This window comes from Nyctibius grandis, chromosome 12, assembly GCF_013368605.1.
Source record: "Nyctibius grandis isolate bNycGra1 chromosome 12, bNycGra1.pri, whole genome shotgun sequence".
NCBI lineage: Eukaryota > Metazoa > Chordata > Aves > Nyctibiiformes > Nyctibiidae > Nyctibius > Nyctibius grandis.
In genome coordinates, this window is record NC_090669.1 from 3,633,360 (window position 1) to 3,658,077 (window position 24,718).

General features: G+C 50.1%; 2 protein-coding genes and 1 pseudogene across 10 annotated transcripts; 2 read left to right on the forward strand and 1 right to left on the reverse strand.

Annotated features, from left to right (window-relative positions):
- Window positions 1-1,032: 1,032 nt before the first annotated feature.
- TRADD (TNFRSF1A associated via death domain) lies at window positions 1,033-14,598 on the reverse strand. 2 transcript variants are annotated; one of them, XM_068411067.1, is made up of 5 exons: window positions 14,554-14,598; window positions 12,019-12,170; window positions 9,237-9,514; window positions 8,179-8,371; window positions 1,033-6,883 (listed from the first exon to the last, which is right to left on the reverse strand). In XM_068411067.1, the coding sequence occupies exons 2-5, from the start codon at window positions 12,158-12,160 to the stop codon at window positions 6,576-6,578; spliced, it is 921 nt and encodes a 306-aa protein (XP_068267168.1). In that variant the 5' UTR covers window positions 12,161-12,170; window positions 14,554-14,598; the 3' UTR covers window positions 1,033-6,575. The 2 variants fall into 2 exon arrangements, with proteins under 2 accessions (XP_068267168.1, XP_068267167.1); XM_068411066.1 differs by lacking the exon at window positions 14,554-14,598 and adding an exon at window positions 14,040-14,119.
- FBXL8 (F-box and leucine rich repeat protein 8) lies at window positions 14,043-23,258 on the forward strand. Of its 8 annotated transcripts, none has more exons than XM_068411062.1 (5): window positions 14,043-14,060; window positions 15,362-15,583; window positions 15,681-15,823; window positions 18,946-19,167; window positions 21,544-23,258. In XM_068411062.1, exons 4-5 carry the CDS (start codon window positions 19,004-19,006, stop codon window positions 22,517-22,519), a joined length of 1,140 nt encoding a protein of 379 aa, XP_068267163.1. In that variant the 5' UTR covers window positions 14,043-14,060; window positions 15,362-15,583; window positions 15,681-15,823; window positions 18,946-19,003; the 3' UTR covers window positions 22,520-23,258. The 8 variants fall into 8 exon arrangements, with proteins under 8 accessions (XP_068267163.1, XP_068267160.1, XP_068267159.1 ...); XM_068411059.1 differs by lacking the exon at window positions 14,043-14,060 and adding an exon at window positions 14,637-14,717; XM_068411058.1 differs by lacking the exon at window positions 14,043-14,060 and adding an exon at window positions 14,642-14,724.
- Window positions 19,657-21,626, forward strand: LOC137669148 (heat shock factor protein 1 pseudogene; annotated as a pseudogene).
- Window positions 23,259-24,718: the final 1,460 nt, after the last annotated feature.

Here is a 24,718-nt window from a genome sequence, read left to right on the forward strand (position 1 = left end):
CCCCCCGCCCCAGGTTTTGGGACTGCTACCCTTTTTGTGTGCTCCCATGGGGTGACAGTGAAAACGGAGGTGTTCATTGCTGTGCGGTGCCTTTGTGGCTGCCGTGGCTTAGGGTGTCGTGCATGGAGCTTGGGAGGTGGAGGAGTTTTCTCCATGGGCGCTTCTACTTGGCTGTTGTCTCACCTGTACCTTGTTCCCTGGGCACCGATGCATGGCTGATCCATTCTTCTCACTGTCAGCAAAGGTGCCCTTGGTCTGTCCCATGATGTGTCACTCTGTCTTACAAGACTGGGTGAGTGATCTTGTTGACCCTCATCAGTAGGTCAGCCCTGTTGACCCCGGGTCGGTGTGTTGGCACATGGCTTTAAGTGAGCCTTGTGCCAAATGTCCTTCCCCCATTGCAGGGCAGAGCCCTGCTCCCCGTCACTGTATTCCTTCAGGCATCAAGCCATGCGGTTGGGAATACAGCTTTGTGGTAAATAAAGAAGGGCTGATCTTGTGATTTGCAAGTACTGTCTGAGATTGAAGTGACTCAGGGAGAAATACTGCTCTGCTTGAGTTTATGGCAAAAAGAATTTCCCCAGGTTCAGCTTTCAGGTCAGCCAGTGGCTTCCTGTGCAAAGCCGCTGGAGAAGATTTCGTGTCCAAGCTCCCTGGCTCCCTACGGGGCAGGCAGCCTTGTGAGAACGCTCACTAACAGTGAGGCACTCGGGATTACAGCGATGCTGGGGCCTCCGAGGAGTCCCAGATACATAATGGCACTGAAAGAAACACGAGGAGCTCTGCCAGGTTTGTGACAAACCTCCCCTTCTGGCCATGTTTGCTAAAGGCTCATCAAAGCAGCAACTGTTGGGCAAGACCCATTCGTGCACCCAGACACTTCAGCTGGATGCTCCTGAGAGCTGCTGATAGCCAACGTGGCCAGAACTTCAGTGAACCCCTTTCTTACCTCTGCGTTAAGTGTTTAATGAAAGTCTCTGAGGCACTTTTCATCAAAAGTATATATTTATTTATAAAAAAGAATGAGGGAAAAATAGACCAAAGTGCTTTTTTCTATAAAAGACAATTCCTTGGAGGTTGAATGTCCTAGACCTGAGTACACATGGCATTGCAGTCCATAGCGGTAGATGGCTGATCCAGATCTGACGCTGAGTATCACGGAAATTTGGAATTGGGTCAGAAAGGGATTTTTCCACTGTTGACTAAGGGACTTAACCACACTTCTACGGATTTCAGTTAGAGATGTATGGCCGAATCCCTTCAGTGGCTTTAAAATCCAATCCAGAGAAGAAAAACATAATTTTTGACTCTAGGCCTTACATTGCCTCACCATCTGAGCCCATCTCTGTACGAAAGACAAATGGCCAGACCCTTGTCCGCTGTAAAGCAGTGTATCTCCCCAATTTCACGCACACGCTCCAATACGTGGGCTAGACTGAAGAAACCGTCTTGGCTCCCGTTCTAGTCCCTCCTCGGTTTAAGGTGTACAACACCAGAGGTTCACGGCTGTTCCAGAATTTTCAGTTGAACTAAATGAGCAGTTTAAGTGAATTCGAGCTCCTCACTGCTGTACGTGCTCCCTTTTGGTTTCAGAGCCCGTGGGCTGCGGCCGGGGTGTGAGCCAGAGGTGGCTCTAAGGTACCTTTTGACACCACAGAGGGGAGGCGACACGGTGACCCAGGCAGCAGGATGGCTTCTCAACACTGAAGTGGACTTTGAAATGGATGGCAAAATTAACAGGTAAGGAAAAACCTCGCGATTTCCTCACGCTGGGAAAAGACCTTTGTCTGGAGCAGTGTCCGCACCAAGCACCTATGCCTTCTCTGAACAAGTAGTTTCTCTCAGCTCTAAGCCTATACGCGTTTTTCACCTTATGTTTTCTGCATCTTGAGAGTGGTACAAAGAATATTGTTTTCTGCCTCAGCTTCCCCCGAATTTTGAAATGGATACAGTTCTGAGACTTCCCAGCTATGACACTCGAGCAAACTGTTTTACTTGGAGGCTCTCATTTTTTCACCAAGCTCTGTAACCTGCCGTGCTGTGACCCTAGCACCCCATTTTGCACTACAAATAATCCAGATATCCACCTCTTCAATGGGAGGGCTGAAGCTGAAAATGGTAACCTGGAAAGGGTTGCTGTGAGTTGTCGAGATTCGTTCTTAATTTGACTTGCTATGAAAATCTGGAAGAAAGTTTTATTTCTTTAAGGCCCAGCTTGTGATTTTTAGTGCTTCCAATCAATAATGCTGAGTTAATAGTCCTTATTTCTGAGTCAAGCACTGTTTTCACCTGACAAACTGGCCCACTGTGAGCAGCTGTGGCATGTGAGAACTGAAGCTGCTGGAAGAGAGCACCTTCCCTATCTGCCGTGACGGTGCATCGTTGTCTTCAGCAGATGAATTAATCTATGGTATATTTTTAACAGGCATCTAAGAGGGTTAATGTTGGCCTTTCACTGACTCTGCCCTCCAGGACAGTTTGATATTTTTCCTTCGTGACAAATTTATATCAGGGTATACGCTCAGGTTTACTTCTCTCAGATGCCTCACGTCAAAGTGTATCTGGTGAGCAGTTTAACTCTCACTCTCCTCTCTGTTACTATCCACTTGAACACTGTAGCTCAGCTATGCCAAAACAAACCATTCAAATTCTCCTTTGGATGGACCTTTTATTCTTTCTGGCAGACTGAAAGGAGCCTCCTTCAAATCTGAAACATTGCTAAAACTACAAAAACAATCTGTACCACAGAAAAAGCCCTCTTGGATCCCTTCTTGTAAGCGTGTTTTGGCCTGGGTTCTCCTGTTTGTTTTATACTTTGTCTATTTCATTTTTTTTATATGCATCTGATTAGCATCTTTATTTGCTTTTAATATTGTGTGCTGGTTTGCTGCATGTTTGATTCTGAAATACCACCACCCCCCTGAAAATATATTGTTTTTTTTCAGACATATCTCAATAAATAGAGAAGAGCTGTTATGGGGTAAGGTGAAATTCACCAGCGGCAGCACTGCCCGCGGCTTATCTCCCACACTAGACATTAGCTAATCGCTATAAATAGTAGTAAGGGAGTGTCGCCTGCATGTCTGGCATCTGAGTAGGTGCAGTATACGTGCATCTAACTTTGCACAGGCAAGGAAGAAAGCATGAGCGTGCGTCTCTTCCAACAGCGTCACAGCCAGGCAGTCACCGGGGGTGCACATTGTAGCCCTTGGTCTAGCATATAGTGCTGAGTTTCTGGTGGATCACCAAGCAGCCCCAACATCTAGCTCACTCTTCAGTTCCACTCCTTGCATTCCTATCCAAGGTAAAGACACGCCTCTAATTTCTTCAACAAATCTCTGCTAATGTTTTGTTCCTCTGTGAGTGCTTCTTCCTTCCCTGCGTGATGCGAGTCCCCTTGTCTTTGCACACCAGTGCAAAACTGCTGTAAAATCTTCTGGGTGAAACAGAAGTAAAATTCAGAGTGAAGCCCCAGCCAAATGCCAAATCAATGCAAATGACATCGGATGCTCAGGATCCAATTGATCTACTGCATTCTCAGGCTTCTGTGAAAACTGTCTCTGTCTATATTTGTGCCAGATAATACTAAAAATCCCTACTCTTTTAGCAGGAAGGAGTCTGCTTGAGACCAGAATCGAGTTTTCATTGCATCTGATGATGATGATGATGATGATGACAACGACTGATCACAGAAAAGAAGGTACGAAACAGCCACTGCTATGGTCCCAAATGATGCCATGTGCTCAAGACAATTCCACCATGGAGTATCACTGGAAAACCCTTTTTCTTCGAGTCTCTGCAATAAAGGCACCTGTGAATGCTGTTAAAGATGATATTCCAGAAAGGTTGCCAGGAGCTCCAGCACTTAATGGCACTTTTGAGAGGGAATCTCTGAGTAAAAGGAAACACATATGCCAGTTGCTGGCAGAGGAATAAAATGCACAAGGTTTGCATTAAGAAGAAAAGCATTCATGCTTAGTCCTCTGGAATACAGTAATAGCAGCAAAGAAGTTTTTTGGACTTGAAGTAGATGCTGAATAATAAGCCTTTCTCTTTTTGAGCACTAACAGATGCTAGAAAAGCTAGCAGTCCTCACCACTCAGTGGCTGCCTTATAACGGCATCTGAGAGTTGTGCACATGAATAGAGATTAGAAATCTTCATTACAAATGAGACAGCAGGCTACGCTTATGAGCTTGTTTCTAAAAAAATCATTTTTGCAAAATCAAGAGCAAACCCTCTTGCTGTTAAAGTAATTTTCAAGTTTCTGATTTTTTTGTTTTTTTAAAATACCATTTGCCAGGTGGGTTGGTGCCAAACAGCATTCCCTAGCTGTGATCTGGCAGGAAAGCTAAATGCTTTGAGGTATGGTTCCACGGCAGCCTAAACTAAGATCAGCATCGCTGCGCTGGTCCCAAAAGTCCAACTGTTGGAGAGATAATTGCTTCATTTTGGGAAGAGCTTTGGTACTGCTGTAAGGGAGAGGGTAGGACAGGGAGCAGGAATGGGAGAGATGAGACTGCAACAGCACTGACATAGAATGGCTTAATAGAAGGTCACAGAGCCACAGTCTTTGTACAGATGGTGCCTACATGAAGTCCTGCTTCCTTTGAAGCTAAGGGCAAGAGAGAAACAGATTCACTCGCACCCTGAAAACATTCTCCCCATCTTTGGCCCCCTCCATTTCCTTTCCACACTGTGTACATAACCTTGGGGATTCAAAATCTGCAGAAAAAAGACAGGTTCCTCAGGCTTACCCAGAGGAACGCGATGCTCAGCACACCTGAGGCATGTGGACCCCAACTGGGCAGAAGCTGGCCATCTCAATCCTCCTAATCTGGCTCTTCAGTTAGCTGATGCTCGCAGCATGCGTTTCAGCAGAAGCTAAGGGAGCGGCACCAGCCCCAGGAGCTCGGATCTGAGCCCACACACCTGAATCCCACGCTGAGTCCCTCCTTACCACATTACAGCTTTGACTCCAGGAAGGATTAAGATGTGAGGTGTGGTTTAAAAGGCCATTGGGGCTTGCCTGTCTGAAGGCTGGTCCTACCGTGACTGCAAGTGGCCCAATACTTGCATGCACACACAGGCTTTACGTGTGCTGGCAGAGCCACCATCTGCATCTGAAATCATTTCCAAGGCCCACTGGCTATCCCCACAGATGGGAAGGGCAAAGAGGGATAGAATTAATGAAAAAGGATAAGTAAAAACATATCAGGAAAGTATAGGGAATATGTCAAAGATAATCAAGCTGTTGTGCTTCATGGTACCCATGTCATGCTAGATACTTGTTGCTTTGTTACGGGCAAAGGTGTAAACTCTGCTCTGTTGCAGTCTGCATCAACCATGCCAGGAGAGAGTCGGGAACTGGAAGCACAAGTCAGCCCTGGGGTGTGGGTGCTTTGTCCTTTAAGCCACTTTTAACCCTCAAAATCAGGGCAGGTAAATCCAGGCACGGCAGCTGATGCCCAATTGTCACACAGTGACAACACCGCCAGGGAAAGGCTCTGCGCAAATCCTGACTCCTGTGAGATGCGATGGCGTAAGCTGTCCTCTCTGGTGAACTCCGCAGGCCGAGGGCAGGTGGTTAAGAAGAGGGTGAAGGCACTAGAAGCCACGTGCTCAGAGGCAACAGCTCAGCTCTGCGGGCTGGGGTCTGGGTGGTATTCGATGCTGTAACACATCTTAGAATTGCAGTTCCAAGCTGCGCTGCACAGGTAACCTCCTGACTAGGAGACTCTCTTCCTTCCAGCACTCTGTTTTGCTTTTCACAGCTGCAGGGTCCCTCGGGTTGGTGGGAAAGAGCTAAGTGTGATGTAGTCAATATTTTATTGTCCACCACAGTCCAGAAAAAGTTGGGAATCCTTCTCTGAATTTGTGTTTGTCCATATTGCTTGTTCAGTGTCTGAGCTTTGTTCTACAGCAGCAGTCTTGTGCCCTGTGGAAGAATATGACTGTCCCAGGTAAAAGGGAAACCTTCAGGTGGTGAGCGGTGGGAAGGAGCTATACTAGGGTAGGGCAGGACAGATGCACTTGCCACAGATGTTCCTTGTTTGAAGAACAAAGAAGGAAAATAATATAAAATTGACTTTTCCTTAATTTCCCCTCTGTCTTTGCTTGATGTCATGCCTGAGGGCATAAATGTCTTCAGTATGAAAAAATATATTGCAGCTCTCCAGGCGATGGCCCTGGGCCACAGCCTGAGAAACAGTGGTGGTGTCTGCTTCCAGAGAAATTCTCTGAGATGCCATCCTTGCTTTTCTCCTCTCCCCACCCTCCCCTATGGCTCTCTACCTGTCTGGCTGCCTCCCTGTGACACTTCAGTCCTGAAGGAAGTCAGGCTGAAAGCCTCTCTCACCAGTTCACGGGAAGGTAACATTGACGTCTGGGAACAGAATGAAATAAGGCCAGAGGCCCGTGCTAGCTTCTGCGAGCACAGAACCACTCCCCCAGGCATTCCCATCTACACGGAAACCTGCGGTGATTTTCAGGACTTTACATTCCCAGACACCGGCAGCAGTCTCATACAGTAGCTAAAGCAAGAAAGCCCTTAGCAATGCCACTACCCTTCGGGCTCTAGGAGCAGTCCTCACTGGAATGGAGGCCCAAGAGCTCCTCAGCCAAGCTGATAAGACCATTTTCTTCCAGGGCTGCAATCAGCCGTGCTATTGTGGCCTTCTTCCCCTCCGACTGGATAAATCTGAGAAGCAGCTGATAGGCTTGTTCGTATAGTCCCTCTCGGTCATATTCAAGGGCCAGATTATCAATGACAGGATCACGCAGGGCCCTACAGTTCTTCTGCAAAGAGCGACCCACTTGCTTCCATTTCTTGGACACGAGCTTGGCAAATTTCTGGTGGTCGTCTGGTGTGAGCGTTCTGTTGGCTGAAAGGGACAGAGGGCAGGTAAAACACAGGGGTTTCACGGCTGATGTCATGCAGCTTGGGCCAGTCCAAGGTTTGCAGATACCCTGTGGAGCAGGGAATCTGTTCCATATCCACAGCACGTCATTAAACTGCTGTGGAGCTGCTCTGCTTGTCCGCCAGTGTTTTAACACCAGGGCAGCGCTGTGAGTTTGGAGCTGAAGTGCAAGAGCAGGGAAGCGAAAGAGCCTGCCCTGCCATGGGCAGGGGGTCCTGCACACGGGTCTGTGTGCTCTCATGGCAGCCCTCCACCACCGGGAAGGGAAAACCAGCTGGAGTAAGCCTCGCCGCTTAGGATGTCCCTGCTCCCTGTGTACGAGCTGGATGTATCCGCTCTCCCCACAGTCTGCCATCCCCAGGGCAGTGCTGGTGCCTCGGGTGGCAAACTGCAGCATGTGGTGACACGCGTACCCGCTCACAGCCGTCTGCCCGGGCACATCTGAGCTCCCTGCCTTGCTCAGGCTGTTCCCTTACTGAAATCCTCCCACAACATCAGAGTATCTGGGCTTGCCCCCATCCTGCAAGCTTGGCAATGCCTATTTTCCTTTTTATTTCCCTCCCCCAGGATGGGATTGTCCTGTGGTTTGCCAAAGCTCGTTGGTTTTGTTCTAATGGCCATCCTCTTTATTTGTTTCAGCCTTTCAAAAGCAACTTGGCAAGGCATTTCTGACCAAGTCCTGAAAATACTGAAATGCAGACAGGAGCTCTCTCCTTGGCTGTTTAGCACTGGAGACTGTATGCACAGCTTAATGATCTAGCTGATCTCAAGCTAAAATTGCTACATGAGACTCTGAGAGCTCTCTGTAGGGGACAGACCCCAAAGACAGCCAGTATGCTGCAGGGAGCCTGGGCAAATCAGCCCTGGCTGAAAGCAGGGCTGATGGTGTCTGTAGGAACCTTCCCAGTCTGATCCAACCTATGCTATGAATTCACCTCAACCAAATGACGTGGCGGAAGAGAAAACTACTCTGTGTTCTTCCTTTCAGTATTAAGGAGTTTTAAAATGTGAGGAATCTGGAAGGGACACAGACTCTGAAGCATCTGGTTCTGTGCCACCCCAGAAATAAAACAGGTTGAGGCCCCATCTGAAGCAGTACGGCAATATCTTAGGACTATTGTAATTCCTTCCTTATGGGATGCTGGGGACAGCCTTGATTTAGCTGAGGCAGATCCCCATATGTCATCACATTAATCCTCCCTTTTGGGCTTTGAGGTGAGGAAGACCCAGGGCTCTCTTGTTCAGTTCTAGCTACTCACCGAACTGTTGTCCCTGGAAGACGAAGGTGACTTGTGCAGAAAGGGAGCTGCCTTGAGAAGGGTGGGGTAGAGATGGGGAGTTCAGAGATGCACAGTCTTTTACAGCCATATTGTTGTTGATGCTCTGGTGAACAATCAGGCTCTTGAGACATTCCTCCAGCTCCGTGATTTCCTCGTCCCGCAGGCGGTCAGGCTGTAATGCAAACAGCATCAGTGATTCGTGCCAGGTTCACCATCTCACAAAGCTGTAGATGCTGGAAGGTGCAGCTTAAGATGATGGTGTCAAGAGAAGAGCAAGGGGATAACTATAGCCTGAGTCGTAAACTCATCAAATGGGATAGTCTAATGGAGTTCCGGCTGTAAATCTGTGAATTTAAATCTGTGATGTGATGTGAAAGAGGCAATCTCCCCCTCCTGGGTTTCTTGCATGCAGCAGTGAGTGCTTACTAGTTGCACTGAACTGCTACTAGTCTGTGTTGATTTTCAGCAGCCCTCTGCAAGAATTAGGGTGCACCACAGGCACTGCAGCTTCTCGGACTCACTCCACATGAAGGTCAGACACACAGAACAGGGTGACCTGATCCAACAGCTCATGGCCATCAAAGCAGGCAGCTCCTGCTACCCCCTTCTCTCTCTCTGCCCCTCCATTACCTAAGTTTTGTTGTTCCTGCATCCTCTCCAAGCCAGCTTTTCTCACTAACCAAGAGAAAACTAGTCTGACCTCCAAAAAGCAGTTAATGAGAAAAGGAGTAAAGAAGGCAAAGCACATGGGAAGAGTCAAACCTGGCAAGTGCTCTGATTCAGTCAAGTGTTTAGCTCATGTACAGCAGGCTGGTACCCAGCACTGCCCTCAGCCAGTGACGGCTGTGCCATGGTGTCATCTGTCTGACTGTTGCGCTGTTAGGGCAGAGCTGTTTCTCCATGTTACAGTTGAGAACTGAAGGATGGAGAAGTTAACAACCCAGCGTGCTGCAGCAGAGCAAGATTTGCACCCACGTTCCCGAGTCCTGTGCTACTGCTTCTTATTGCTGCCTGGCCTCCCTCCCTCTCACATTCACCTTTTCTCTGTAGATGCACTCCAGGCAGCGATCCTCATCCTTCAGCATGTTGTCGAGGTGCTCGTTGCCAGCCTTCAGCTCCATTTCAAGAGGCACTGTGGTCATGACCAAGGAGAGCTGGAGGTGATTCTGGAGGGACTCCCGGAGCGCTCCTTCCCGGTAGCTCTGCAGGAACTGGCGGCAGTTCTCCTGCTTGCAGAACTTCAGCTGGACTATCAGGTGCGGGTGGCTGCAGTGCACTTTGAGAATGTCCACACCATTCATGCTGCCGGTGGAGTCTGGCAGGGAGAAGTGAGCAGAGTCACTATCCAGGCATGAGACACACAACCCAGACCCACTCCCATCCACCACCAAGCCTGCAATGGAGCAGCTTTTGAATTCTCTTATGTGATAAAGTCCTCTGGGACGAAAAACCTGTATGTAAAACCAAGAAGAAAGGATTAAGTTTTGGCTGCCCTGCCACCACCAATCCCCATGAAGTATGGTGTGCAACTGAAGCCGTACGATACTACAGCCCAGGTAATTATCCCAACACTGTTCACTGGGGGAGGTTTTACCTTTGAGGTTCCATTGCCAGGACAGAAATGGTTATGCTAAACTAGCAGCACAGCAAAGTTTTTCATAGACAAAAATGCATAGTTCAGCTCAGCCAGATTTCAGTCCTTGTGACTGGAGTCCTCTGCAGTGATGAAGGTCCTGGAAAGAGACCCAGCCTTTCCTCTCCACCCTGTGCCTAGAGGTAACTTTTGGCTGGCTTTGAGTGTTCAACAGATCTCACAAATGGCAAACGATGGACACAGCCACAGGAATTCAGGCTGCTTGAGATGGAGCCTTGACTTCTTAAGCTGCTTTGCACAGAGATTCAATTGACAGTAAAATCTAAGCAAGGAGAAGCCAGGGATGAACCCTCTAATACTAGTGCAGGGGGACCACGAGTGATGTGGACAACAGAAATTGGTCAGGCCTTCATTCCTCCTTCTCCCAGCAAAATTTGAATAGCTGTGCACATTGACCTCCTCTCCACAGGGATTTGATGTGCTGCTGATGACAGTTTACAGTATGTGTTTGTCTCTTTTATTTGCAGCGGAGGCCTGTGGGAGGCTGGCTGTACTGCTTCCAGACCTGAATTCACCTCTTGGCCAGTACAGCAGTACTGGCTCAGACTGGCACTACCTCAGGTATTTCTAAACCACACGTCATGGCATTATTTAGACATGCTTGGAGGAGAATCTCAAGGCCAAGCAGACTTGTGTGCTCCAGATTAGGCAGGACAAGCGACCTAGCATTTAAAAGTATGTGGTCTAACAGCGGCCTTACAGGGCTTACTGAGTCCTGGTTGCATCAGAAAGTCTAGTTTGGACCAGATGTGTAACTAGGACATGGGGCTAAGCGCCTAGGAAAGGCATTTTAATTCACTGGAGCTGACCAGAACTGTATTTTTATTGCTTCCTTCATGCTTTGTTTTTTGGGAGTGCTGGTTAAACAAAAGCTTCCGTAATAAGGCTGGGGAGGGAAAATCTGCCCAGACATGGAAACCTTTATGAATGGTGTACAAGACAGCTGTAAAGCTACCTCAAAAGAGAGGACTTTGCATGTGTTTCTTCAGAAAACTTTAGACAGCTTCAGATTTCATGTCCTTTTTAGGTCTGAATAAGCACAGTAGGATTTAGCAGTTTTGTGGGCTTTCCTTTAAATGTGTGAGCAGATTCACATTCCAGGGACACAAAGCAGCCATAAATTGAGCCTAACTGGACAAACGCGTCAGGCTTCCTGCTGCTTCACATCTTTGGCTCGAGATGCAAGATGAGCAGGCCTGTATTGGGTAAACTGGCTGACTTTGCTAGACTGGTGACCGCCAGAAGAAATCACAGTGTAGTTACACAAGCCCAATTAAACAATATAGGCTCAGCTGTATGACAGGTAAAGAACACCATGAGAGTGATTCTAGGTAAATATGATAAACTTGGTGCAAGGATGAATAGAGAAACGTAGTTTTATGGCCATTTGCATCTCAAGTCCTTTTCTGGTGTAAATAGGATCACATACAGCTGAAGCCAATGTAATTGTGCCTGTTCATATCAGAAAATACCTTATACTGGCTATCAGTCATTTAAAAAATTGGCTTCTCAAAGCAGAAATCATGTTTCTGTGGTGGTATAAAGACAGAAATTATATCTTCTTTCATAGCAATTGCAATCTTTTCCCCTCTTACATAAATCAGTTTAAACAAACATTCATAAAGTAGGATAACTCGCAGGATAGTTCAAGTTGGAAGGAAGCCCAGAAAATCTCTAGCGCAACCTCCCATGCAAAGCAGGGTCAGCTCTGAGGTCAGACCAAGTTGCTCAGGGCTTTATCCAGTCCTGTTTTGAAAACCCCCAAGGATGGAGAATACAGTCACTCTGGACAACTGCTTGACTGTCTTCATAGGAAAAATGTTTGTCCTTATGTCTGGTTTCAATTTGTGCCTGTTGCCTCTTTCCCCATGCCCCACTGTGAAGAGTGCAGCTCCATCTCCCCCTCCCCGTAGGTGCTGGCAGGCTGTCGGTAGGTCCCCCAAAGCCTTCTCTTACCTATGCTGAACAGGTCCAACTCCCTCAGCCTCAGTTACAGGACAAGTGCTCCAACCCCCAGCCATCTTGGTGGACTGGCTCCACTTTACTGTCTTTCCTAAATACAGTGAGCACCAGCCTTCCTCACCCATGAGCATGAGATTAAAGAAAGGCACGGCATTGCATGAAGAGATGAGACAGTGTGCCGAGATATCGGAGAGCGTGGGTACCTGCAAATGCCAGCTTCAGCGCCTTGAACACACTAGGTTTCTTCTGGGAGCTTTCGTAGAGAGACGGCAGAACAATAGTCTTGCACGTGGACTGGAGGAAGAGATACGCGCTGCCGATCCAAGGAGCGGAGCTGCCTGCCATCTTCAGCACCCTACAAAATCACACAGGTGAGCTGGGAGACCATAGGGAAAATGGCCTGATGTTGGGTGAGTGCTTACAGCAACCACTAAGCACAAGCATGACAGGATTATGGGGATTTACCCTCATTTCCTAGAGGAGGTGGTGACGTTAGAGCAAGTGTAACCTTTAAGGAGTTTACTGTTATTCTGCAAAGCACAGCACAGTAGGACATGTTGGCAGCTCACAAAGCTCTGCATTCATTTTCCACTGAAGTCCATTCATTTTATCGTTCAAAGAGACTCTGAAGCAAAGAGTTTCAGTCCTTGTGCTTCTAACTGCCCAGCCAGGACACATAACTGGGGTGCTCCAGGGAGCACCCAGCAGTCCTGGTGCCGGCACATTCACACAGACTGAAACCCTACTGCAGGCAGAGGCATTTTGCCGAAGGTCCCGGTCCCCTGGTTGTCCTCACTAAAGGATACATTACAGAGCCCAGGGCTCAGGTAGCAGGACATTCAGGGCCATCCCTTTGCTTTACACACCAGCTCATTCATTATTCTTCTCCCACCATTCACCTCTTGCAGCAATGCACCTAGAAGACAGCACATCCACCTCTCCATTCTCGTCATGCCTGTTCCTTGCTGGCCAGCTAATGCAACACTTGTATCTAACACAGCTGCACCCAACTCTGCTCCCAAGGCAAAGAGGAACCAAAGCACCTCCCAGGCTATGGGTACTCAGAATGGAAGAGTTGTACTAGATTGGGCAATGCCAGACTGAGCTGTGACAGCTGGAGAGCGCATATCTGACAGCCCAGGAGACAGGCCACCTCTCCTTTCTGGTGAGTACAGACTGCCTGAGCGTGTCCGTGAGCTGGTCACCGCAAGCCCCCTGAAGCCGCTCCCACAGAGAGCAGCGCTCGGAACCAGCCCTTCCATCACATCATGGGAACAAGTAATTTGGGGCTTTTGGCTCAGCCCCTGTCCCAAGTCCTGCCCCCTCTCTGACTACTTGCTTGCACCTCTGTCACACCATCAGCTGCTTCCCCACAGCTATCCCTTCCTTCCTGCTTTCTGCCCTGTTACTCAACCCCAACAGCCTTCCCTTGGCTGCCAAGCACTAGCCTGACAGTACAGCTGCTGGCCGTGACAGCGTCCCTCTCTTCAGATGTCCTTTAGATTGTGGGTGTGAAGGTCTTTTGTCCCCAGGGGCTGCCAGACAGAGAAGGATGACTCCTATGGACAGGCTGTCCTTCAGGTGGTGGCTGGGGCTGGGAACCATTTCCATCCCTTGCAGCACGTCAAACAGGGCACTGGGATGTATGGCCCACCCTGTTTCCTTACTATAACCTTAAAGTGTACCCAGCACGAGCACCTTTCACTTTTTCAGAAAATATAGGAAATAACCAGCAAATCATAAAATTCACACAGAACTCAGGGGTTCAAGGAGTGCCTGCAGGATGCAGGAGCGAGTGTTTCCAGGCCGTGGGCTCCCATGTCACATGGGCCTTTTAGAAAAGCATCTCATAAAGAAGAAAGAGGATGCACTGCTGCTGCGAAGTCCAGGTCTGGTCTGAGCCTCCAGACACTGGGAAGTTTGGGATCTGGGCACTCATCTCCTGGCACGCAGAAGGAGGGTAACAGAAATCTGAGTAGCATCTTAGAAAACTACAGCCGTGGAATATTTAAAAGATTTAACCCACGGAACAATTTCTATTTTGCAGTGCAAATGCCTGAGAGCTCCCTGCCAGCCCAGAGGCACATGAAGCACAAGGACCCTGTTTCATCCTGCTGCCATCGCTGCAGCACGGACCCCGCTGCCCCTGCACTCCTTCCCCACGCAGACCAGGCTCCTGCTCCTCTGGTTCCACTCAAGCAACGCTGGGGAGCCTGGAAATTACCGGCGGCTTGCAAAAACTCGGGTAAGGAGCCCTTTGCTGTCGTGCCTCTGCAGCGTTATCCCAGCAGCGCAACGGGCGCTGCCCCATCCCCGTCCCCTCTCGGCACCGGGGCCCTCCCGCCGCAGGCCCGAGCAGCAGCGGCGGCCAGGGCGGTGGGGGGTGCTTCAGGAAAGCCAACCCCAGGCCGTGAGTAACGGGTGCCATCGTCCTTATCGCCTTTTTCGCCGGCCTCTGGCGCTGCTGCCGCTCAGCTCCCGTACGGCAATAGAGCCGGGGCAGCCGCCAGCCCCGGGCACGGCCGGGCCGCGCCGCCGGCGGTGACACCCCGCTCTCCCCGCTCCCGCATGTCCCCACCAGCCCGACCGCCGGGGCCCGCCGCCCCGCCCCGCCGTCCCCCCGCGGGGCAGCCCCGGGGGGGCCGCAGGGCTCCGACCCGGCCCGCGGCCCCGCGCCCCCGGTCCCCTGCCCGCCCGCGGCAGCCCCGGCACCCTCCGGCGGCTCCGGGCGGCTTTACCTCCTGCCGCCGCCGCCGCCCGGCCTCGGCGCCGCCACTTCCGCCCCTGCGCGGCGCCGCCCGCTGCTCCGCCGGGCCGGGCCGGGCCGGGCGGGCCCCGCTGGGGACCGGGCCGTGTGCGGGCGGGGGGGTTAACGGAGAGGCGACAGAACCCCCGCTGACACGTGAGGGGTAGTACCCTTCCCGTGAATATGGCCCGCTGTTCTCGTACTGCCCCCAGACCGGCCCCGGGGCTGGGCTCCCCCCGCGTTACGGCCGGGGGAGGCCGACGGGGAGGGGTGCTGGGCGCTGGGGAGGGCCGGCGGCTCTGGCCGTGCCGTGACGCCTCCGGGTCCCCGCGTCTCGAGGCGGCCGGTGGCTCCGGCGGCAGCGGAGTGCTCGGCCAGCTTCGGGCACTCGCGTGGGTGAGGCTGTAGATGGTCGGCACTGACGCTGCGCAGGTGGCTCCAGAGCTGCCCGCCGGCGGGGGCTGCCTGCGGGCCCCTGCTCCGTTGGGGTCCGGGAAGACGGGGCTGTTTGAACCCCCTGCGTAGCTTGTGGCACCACAAAGCTGGTGGGTCCTGGCCGCACTCGCCAGCTTTCCCTGTGACGCTGCTAACGAGATTAAACGGTGAAAACGAAGATTGGTTGGGTTAGTGATTACTGAGCAGCAGAGGAAGTTCAGCTCTTACACCCTCCCTTCCCGGGAGCTCATTTTGAAAAGGTGTCCTGGGATAATTTGAGGAACGCAGTAACTCTGCAGCATCTGTAACAGCGTCCGTTTGCTCAGGAGAGGAGAGGGATTAAATGATGTTGTTTCCTTCTCCAGGCAAATCCAGCAGGCTCGACAGGTCACTGCTGTCCAAGGGTACAGTGGGCAAGAAGGAAAGCTCCCAACAGAAGTGAGCAGGGAGCCTAGCACCGTTTGTGAGAGCAGCCCTGATGCAGGGGACCTCTGGGACTCTGCTTAGCAAAAGCAGAGCAGCATGATACTGAGCACGGCGAGTGGGTAGGGACACCTGGGCTGGTCCTTGCATCTCCCACTAGAAGGGTAAGATGATGGTGTCAGTATATTATTCTGCTGGGCATTCTGGTTTCGTCCTTCCTGCAGTGACACCTGAGTGATCTCCCACCTCTTTCTGAGCCAGGTGAGGCTGTTAACTCCACTGTGCTCCTCTGATGAACTGAACGGACAAGTAGAGAGAGTAAAGCAGCTTTTCCCGAGTCCATGAGAGGTTCTGTGGCAAGTGAAGCAAGGAGCCGGATTTGGGTCTCCATCGTTCAACCTCAGGTAGGAGCTTCCTGCTCAGGCTGTGTTTGTCTTGCATAGAAGTCCTCCAGCGAGCGGAGGGGTGACAGCAGCTCCCTTGCTTGTCCACAGCTGTCGAGAAGCTGGCATGGGCCCGGGGCCAGATTTTGTGCCCATGTGTGAGCTGCCGTCACTCCAGCTTGGCAGTCAGTTTGTGCAAACTCTCCGGGGAACTGAACTTCAAACAAAAGCGGAAAGTGTTATTAAAAATGTATCTATATATATATTTTTTAAAAATACATATGTATTTAATGCTATTTTACAAAAACAGCTTTTTAATGATATTAACTAATTGGTTTGCCAAAGGAAAAACATAATTGAAATAAATCCTTGAAGGGGTGAATCCAGGCTGTCTCTCCTGGGTGCTCTCCTTTACAGGGGCATGCAGCACCCACAGTCCCCTTCAGGGTCAGCAGGCCTGGTGGTGCCAGCGCTTCTGGCGACCAGGCATTGACTTGCTGACAGTTTAAGCAGCCACTCGTGAGTTCATGCATTTAAGGGTTAATGGGGTTAAATGAACCCAGACATCTTTCCTTCCCGTGCAAAAAAACAAGCCTGAAGCAGTGCTGGCTCCCAGGGTGAGGTGCTGTGGGGACCATCACCCACCCATGTCCCATTAACATTTCTCCTTGAATCTAATCTGTTTGCTGTATATTGAGAGGGTAAAAAAGGAAAGGATAGCTGAGACACGGGTTTCTCTTCTGCTAACCCTTGCTGAGTGCGTGCTTTCAGGGAGCATCCCGTGTGGTGAAATCAAAGTGCTTGGAGTGTCACCCTGTTGTTTCCCATTTGGGAAGCAAAGATGGCAGTGAGGGGAGAGGCTGCGGCTCCGTGGGGCTCAGCTGGCACGAGATCTGGGTGTCGTGATTCCATGGTGTGTGTGCTGGGGGAGGACAGGCTGCCCCCGGGCCTGGCAGGGTCAGTGCTGAGGCCCTTCAGGGAAGTGGGGCGTTAGGGAACTGCGGGGGCAGGAGGAAGACGGGGCTGTTAATGTGTGCCTTCCCATAAAGGACAGCACCGCATCCTGGCTCCCAGCCCGTGGGCAGGGAAGGCGCCTCTCTCTCGCTGTTATTTTCGGTCTCCTCCTCCGCTCCTCCCTCTGGGGCGCAGCCCGTGCCAGGAGCCGCGGGCGGGGAGCGAAGAGGACGACAGGCTCTGCTCCCAGAGGTACGCTGCGCCCCTTACCCGGCTGCCCCGTGGGGCCTGCGTGGGGCTGGAGGGGATGCGGTGGTGGGGGCCTCCCCGCTGCTCGGCTCGCAGGGCGCATTGGGCGTCTCGCCCGGGCGCAGCCACCGCCTGTTCCTGTTCGGGCCGCCAGCCGCTCGCTCCAGCCAGCGTCTTCCTTGACTTCCTTGGGGCCTGCTGTGCTGAGAGCTGATGAAGCTCGGCGCAGCAGCCGGCAGCGCTCCTCTGTCGTGTGGTTAACAAAGCGCGGAGATCCTCGATGGCTCCGGAGATCTGGCCCCAGCCCAGCTGTCCTCACTGGGCAGGCACCCGAGGTGGAGCCACGCCAACCCACAGCGTTCACGGACTGTGAACCGTACTCCTCGCTGACTCAAAGCCTTGCAGTTACTTAAAGTAACACTGATAATTTTGCCTTTCTGCCTGCCTTCCTGCTCTCAGACCGTATGTTTAAGCTTTTCCAAGCAATCAGCACAGCTAGAAATGCACTCTTACTTTCTGAGAGATTCAAGGTCCTTCTCACGTGACTCCAAGGGCTTGGGCTTGGAGTACAATTTCAGGTAGGGCAAAGAGCAGTTTAACACTTTGGCAAACGTGTGTTAGGGATGGTATTAAAAGCAGCTAAAAGTAGATGAGCAGGGTCCGAGCTGTCAAGGTGATTGTCAGAGAGAATGCCGAAAGACATCCAGTTCCCAGGAAGGAAGCAGGACTGTATCGCTTGGCCGTTCTAGCTCAGCGGTGGGTGGAAAGGGGGTTGTCACTGATCTGATGGTGGATAAGATAGCACAGCTGCTATGCTGCTGCCACCTCGCACCCAAAGTAATGAGTCACACTTCAAAGCAGCGTAGTCTAGAAAAATGTGCAATTGTGTTCCTCTCTGCATTACGCCTTTTGCATCGCTACTCCGTACTTGCTGCGCGTTTTTCAACTCTTTCCCTGCTTCGAGGGTATCTGGAAGCACAGGTTTTCATTTAAATGAGACCTGTGATGCTGTGACTCCAGGACATGGGGGTTCAAAAGCAAGAGGGCATGCCAGAGGGACGCTGCGAGACTTGGCCCGTGCTCCAGTGCTGGCCTGGGACAGGGAATGTTTGCATTTAAAATCCTCTCACTTGTTTATGAGAGGGTTGAAAAAAATATGTCATGTTGGTAGTTTTATTTGCGCAGAAATCTCCGAGATGGATAAAACACGTTTTTGGAAGATTATTGATTGCATTGTAGTTCACATGAAAGGTTAATCACAGAATCACAGAATGTTAGGGATTGGAAGGGACCTCGAAAGATCATCTAGTCCAATCAAAATATGCTTTTCCCTTTCTAAGTCAGACGTGTAGAAATGTAATTTCTGAGAACTGGAGTCACAGTAATAAAAGATTTATTTCAAATTGTCACATCTCATCACAGGCAAAGCCCACTGTAATTAAGCTGCTGGTTTCTACTGTAGGCCTTCTGTTTTCCTATCAGTAAAAAATGGGTATGTAGGGCTGTTTTCTGTGCAGAGCTTCTGCTTGCAAAGAGGTTTTTTTCCCACCCCCCCCACAGTTTGAGAAATCTGTCTCAGCTTTTTGAATACCAGTGCAGCAGTACCAGAAAATTCCCTTGCATTTTTATTACTCAGAGTAGCAAAACCTACTGCAGAAAAAAAGGTGCTTTTTTTTTTTTTTTTTTTTCCCCAAAGCTTTGACCTGACATCTTCAACTCTTGAAAAGTATCACCCAGCTTCTTAGGATTGACAGAAAAAACTGCAAAACAATTGGCCAACAGATTTTCCTCATTTTTGTGTTCCATTTCAAAATTTGGTGAAATTTCAAGTTTGAAAAAATTTTGATCTCCTCTGTGATCCAGTTGCATGGGTTTGATTTGTTAAATAAATCCTAATGTGTGTGTCTCTTTTTTTTTTTTTTTTTTCCTTTTCTAAACAGGGACTTTTGAGAATTAATTGCAGTTTTGGAAGTTTCTCCCATTTTTAAACCTGACAGAATGCCTGCTTCAGTTCCAGAACTGTGGAACTACATCCCAGAAGAAATCCTCATCCAAATTTTCTATTATCTTTCTCTTCGAGATAGATACACGGTCTTTCAGGTGTGCAAGCAGTGGGCTGCAGCTGTTTCTTCTAGCTCTGTTTGGCATTTCACAGAGATCAGGTAAGAGGAATGGGTTTCTGATGTCCAAACATCTTTGCAGGCATAACCAGATCGTTGTTTCCAGTGCGTGTCAAACATTTGCACCACTCTACTATGACATTATTGACATGGATTGTGACTTCGATGTGTGATATTATCTGACATGACTAGCAGCTGTTCATATAATAGAGAAAATTGTGTTATGTGCTGTGTTTTTTCAGTTGCTGACGATGATTTGGGGTTTATGGGAAATATTAAATTCTTATTTAAGAATTGTCTCCCAAGATGGCAGCGGCCATGCTGGGCCCCGGGGGCTGCAGTGCGCAGGCAGCGGCTCGGCCCCGTGGCTGTGGCAGCCGGCGGCCCTGAGCCCCGCGCCGCCAGCCCGCCTCGGCCCCGCCACTATCCTCCTCCCCCACACCTGGCGGCGGTTTCCCGGAGGGGGCGCCGGCGCGCCGCGGCCTGCCCCGGGGCCTGTAGCTGGGCCCTCAGGGTGCAGCAGCGGCCGCCATGGAGGGGCCTGGCGCGGCGGCGGTGGGCGCTGGCCCCGGCGGCAGTAACGTGCCCGCTTTCCTCACCAAGCTGTGGACCCTAGTGGAGGATCCCGACACCGACTCGCTCATCTGCTGGAGCCCGAGTGGAAACAGCTTCCATGTGTTTGACCAAGGCCAGTTTGCCAAGGAGGTGCTTCCAAAGTACTTCAAACATAACAACATGGCCAGCTTTGTACGGCAGCTCAATATGTATGGCTTTCGAAAGGTTGTGCACATTGAGCAGGGAGGATTGGTGAAGCCAGAGAAAGATGATACTGAATTCCAGCATCCATACTTCATCCAAGGCCAAGAACATCTCCTGGAGAACATCAAGAGGAAAGTAACCAGTGTATCCAGTATAAAGAATGAGGATATAAAGGTTCAGCAAGACAATGTAACCAAGTTACTGACTGACATCCAGGTGATGAAAGGAAAGCAGGAGAGCATGGACTCCAAGCTGATAGCCATGAAGCATGAGAATGAGGTGTTGTGGAGGGAAGTAGCCAGCTTGAGGCAGAAGCACGCTCAGCAGCAGAAAGTTGTCAATAAGCTTATCCAGTTTTTGATTTCATTGGTGCAATCCAACCGTATTCTTGGGGTGAAGAGGAAGATCCCCTTGATGTTGAACGACAGCAGTTCAGCACATTCCATGCCGAAATACAGTCGCCAGTACTCCTTGGAGCACATCCACGGCTCATCCCTGTACGCAGCTTCTTCCCCAGCATATAGTGGCTCCAACCTGTATTCCCCGGATTCTTCAGCCAGCTCTGGTCCCATTATCTCCAACGTGACCGAGCTAGCCCAGTCCAGCCCTTCAGCATCTCCCAGCGGCAGTCTCGATGAAAGGAGCAGTCCCGTGGTCTGGATCAAAGAAGAACCCCCTAGTCCCGTCCGCAGCCCCCAGGTAGAGGAGGCCAGCCCAGGGAACCCTCCTGCTGTTGAAACCCCTCTGTCCCCCTCCACGTTCATTGACTCCATCCTGCAGGAGAATGAACCCAGCACTACGACCGCTGCAGCCGGCGACAGCACCACGCAGCCTCAGCCCCAGGAAAAGTACCTCAGTGTTGCCTGCCTCGACAAGAATGAACTCAACGATCACCTGGACACCATCGATTCCAACCTGGACAACCTTCAGACGATGCTGACCACGCACGGCTTCAGCGTGGACACGAGCGCGCTCTTGGATCTCTTTAGCCCTTCAATGACGGTTACAGACATGAACCTTCCCGACCTGGACAGCAGCCTCGCCCAGTATTCAGGATCTCCTTTCGTCCCAGGAGCAGCAGAAACCTACGGAGACAGAGGCCAGTGCAGCGGACACTGGGAAGCAGCTGGTTCACTACACGGCCCAGCCCTTCTTCCTGGTGGACTCGAGCGCCATGGACGTGGGGAGCGGAGACTTGCCCATCTTCTTTGAGCTGGGCGAAGGGCCCTATTTCACAGACAGAGATGAGTACTCAGAAGATCCCACCATCTCCCTCTTGTTGGGGACGGAGCAGTCCAAACCCAAGGACCCGGCAATATCCTAAAGCTGAGGGCAAGGTGGGAGAGAGGAAGAGAATGAATCCTTGCTAAAGGGAAATTCTTAGGTATGTTGTTCTAAGTTGCCATTTGAAAATGGCAAGAGAAAGTTACTGAATAGTTGTCATTGTTGTTCTCTGATGGGTCTTTCTGGGAACTGACTCTTCTCACCTCGTGACTCCTTCAGTGTTTGACCTTACAGTGACTCTCCAGGCATCAAGTGAGAAGAAATGTCTGGGGAATCTATTGATGTTTGCAGAAACACTAGTAAAGGAGAGTTATCTGCTCTGTGGTTGCTCAGCTCAGCGTTCGCAGTGACTAAGAGTTTGTTTTACCCTTCCAGGTGTGATTCAGAGGATGAGGAAGGCGTGCTGCAGAGCCTGCTCCAGTTCCTCAGCCAAATCAAACACCTGAAGATTGTGTTTGACCAGTCCAAGGAGGTCAACCGGAAGAACGTGACACACATCTTGGATGCGTTGGCAAAGCAGAACCACAAACTGCAGCAGCTGTGCATTGTGTGCCATGGGGAGAACCCCTATTTCTACTCTGGCCAGGACATCCTACAGAGCATACGGAACATATGTGACACTAAAAAACAGATAGATCTTCAGCACATTGATTTTCGAAAAATGCCCTTCACTCTCGATGGTGAGCTTGTTGAACTCTTAGCTACCACCAACCCAAACTTGCACAGTTTGTTCATCAACAACCGCACCCTGGTATGCAACGTGGCACCAGACACCATTAGGAAAGTTCTCAGAGCATGTCCCAAACTCTCAGCCTTGGGGGTTTACTATGCCAGTTTGTCTGACGATGTATTTCAGGAGCTGCTTAAGCCCGAGAGAGCAGCTTTCTCCTATTTAGACATTTTCTGTGAGCGCCTGGACAAATATATACCAGTCATCTCAGAAGAGCTCTGGGCTGCTGTGAGTCAAAAGCATCCTCAACTCTGTGTAGACCTAGAGTTTGATCATACGGTCCCTGCCTGCAAAATACCACGGATCCTAAAGCTGAATATACCTGTGAGCACACTGCAACTTAATACCTATAATTACATGGTAAATCAGATTAGGTTTGTCACCCAGAGCTACAGCAGTACTTTAAAGAAGCTGACGCTGCAAACCACGTCCTCGGGGGACTTAAATTCCTCGCTAATAGATCTGGCCAGGCAGTGCAGAAATCTGTTGGAGATCCACTGCTACTGTGTGGTCAGCCAGGAGGTGGTAGAAGCGTTCCTCACGCACTGCCCCAGTCTGAAACAATACACTCTGAAGGTCACCAAGGAAAGGCACCCCTGGAAACCAGTAACGGTTCAGTGACCAGCTCCTACCCACTTCCTGGGGAAATCATGGGGATCTGCAAGAGGACAGGGAAAGATGATTTAGGGCTGTAAGGAAAATGCTGCAAAATGCCCTCTGCTCTCACTGAGAACGTGCTGTTTCACCAGCACGGGCTGTTACGTATGATGCACACCTACTCTGCAGACCAAGCATTTACACTCAAATGTGACAGAGAAAAGGTTATACAGAGAAATAGAATTGCCTTTTTTTTTTTTTCATTTTTCTTTCTTTCTTTCTTGGGTTATGGAGGGCAGGTCTGTTTTTCTCTGCTGCTTTATTTAGCAGTAGCAGGAATGCCAAGTTTACCCTTCATGGGTTTTTACTGAGGACCTCAGCAAAATTTAATTTTGATTTTTACATTTTAAAAGCACCTCGAAGTCAAGCACACTGTGTCAAGCACCCAGAAACTACTTAAATAGTTAAGGAAGTGGCAGCTTCAATGCAGCTATTTTCAGCCCAGTGGGGTACTTAGCCCTGCAGATTCAGCAAGCTATAGCAACGAGCTGTGGTCATCTGATGGAATATCCCCTCTAACCTTGATAATTCCTCTTTTGGCATTTCAGGGATGGTGAGCTCACCCATTATCCAGCTGTCAGGTAGCTTCCAGCTTGGAGGGATATAACAGGAGCTGAATTATGTAAGGAAATACAAGCAGGAGAAAAAGCACTTAAGGAAAAACATTGGCAAGGTAGTAATAAAAGGCACATGGCCTGCAGATTTCCTTGTCCATCTTGTCTTTCTGTTGCTCAGGAATGCAGATTTCCAGGTTATAATTCGAATGCCTTTTGCTAAGACCTTTGCTTTCATTATATTGTTAGTGTTTCTTAGGAGAATCAAGAGTTGTTAACAGTTTTTGCATCCGATATCTGCATTCACATGCAAGTTATCTTGCATCTGGATTAGGATGTGTGTGTTGGTCTGTTGTACCAAAGGTTTTGGTGAATGTTATTTGAAGAGCGGTTTCTGAGTTGAAATGATCCTGGCATAAAGCTACACTGCGAGCACCTATTTAGAGCTATCTAAACATTCATCATCATCATCATAATAAAGCATGTTGTCGTCTATGTTTGTATGTGTAGCTGTTTTAATCACCCTGTCTTCTTACCTAAGAGCCCAGTCGTTTCTCTTGACATATAGCATGGAATCTGTAGCCAAACCAACTTAAAATTTTGACTTTTCAAAACCTTGCCAAAGATGCGCAGCCCTGAGGTCTGGCCAGCCCTTGTTCATCTGTGCCGGCCAAAGTTTAGGACAAGAAAATTCCAAACTAACAGTTCAGGTGCCTTCACAAACCTGGTGTTGCTGTGCCTGGGCATCCCACGGCCCCTCGGCAGGTAGGTTCGCTCCGGTGACTTGCTAACCTCCCAGCATAAGGTGCGCAGCACGTGTTCCCCCTGCATGACGCTGCGTATTTATTCACAGCTCTGTGAGATCGGCTGCAGTGCAGTTTCATTCTGTGTATTGTTCTCCGGGGCTGGTGATGCCATCGCATTGTGCTGAGTTTTTAAGAGTGCGAGCGGCACTGCTGATGTGACTCCCTGGGAGCCCACTTTCCACTGGCCTGGGATAAAATTCAGGGTTCGTTCTCTGTCGGATGCACACGCGTGCAGGGAGGCAGGCGCGCCGAGAGCGATGGGGTTAGTGTAGCTGGGGCACTGAAAAACTATGCAGGATTCTCCCAGCTCTCTGGTGATGGATGGATACTCCAGCAATGTGCCAGCCTTCCTAACCAAACTCTGGACGCTGGTGGAAGATCCCGAAACGAACCATCTCATCTGCTGGAGTACTGTAAGTACAGCAAATGTCGGGTGTCACTGAGTGCCTGGGACACGAGGGGAAACTGAGGCACGAGGCCCAGATAATACCACAGCAACTTCCCTTTGCTTTGCAAGTGCTGGCCAGCTAACTGGGAGAGTGAAAGGGCTGGTGGTTTGTTAGGGGACCTTTTGGATATACTTGATATTATTTATCTGCAATGTTGTGGCTTTTCTGTTTCAGAGGCTCAATTGGTTTGGGAGTGTTTTAATAATAATATTTACGCATTCCACCTGAAGCACCTTAAAGGGTGTCTAAAACTGAATCTTGTAAAAATCTTTAAGAAAGAGAGATTTTTCACCTTGCTTCAATCTGCAGGTCCCTAAAATTTTCTAGAAAAGGTGCAAAGCTCTTAAATAATTC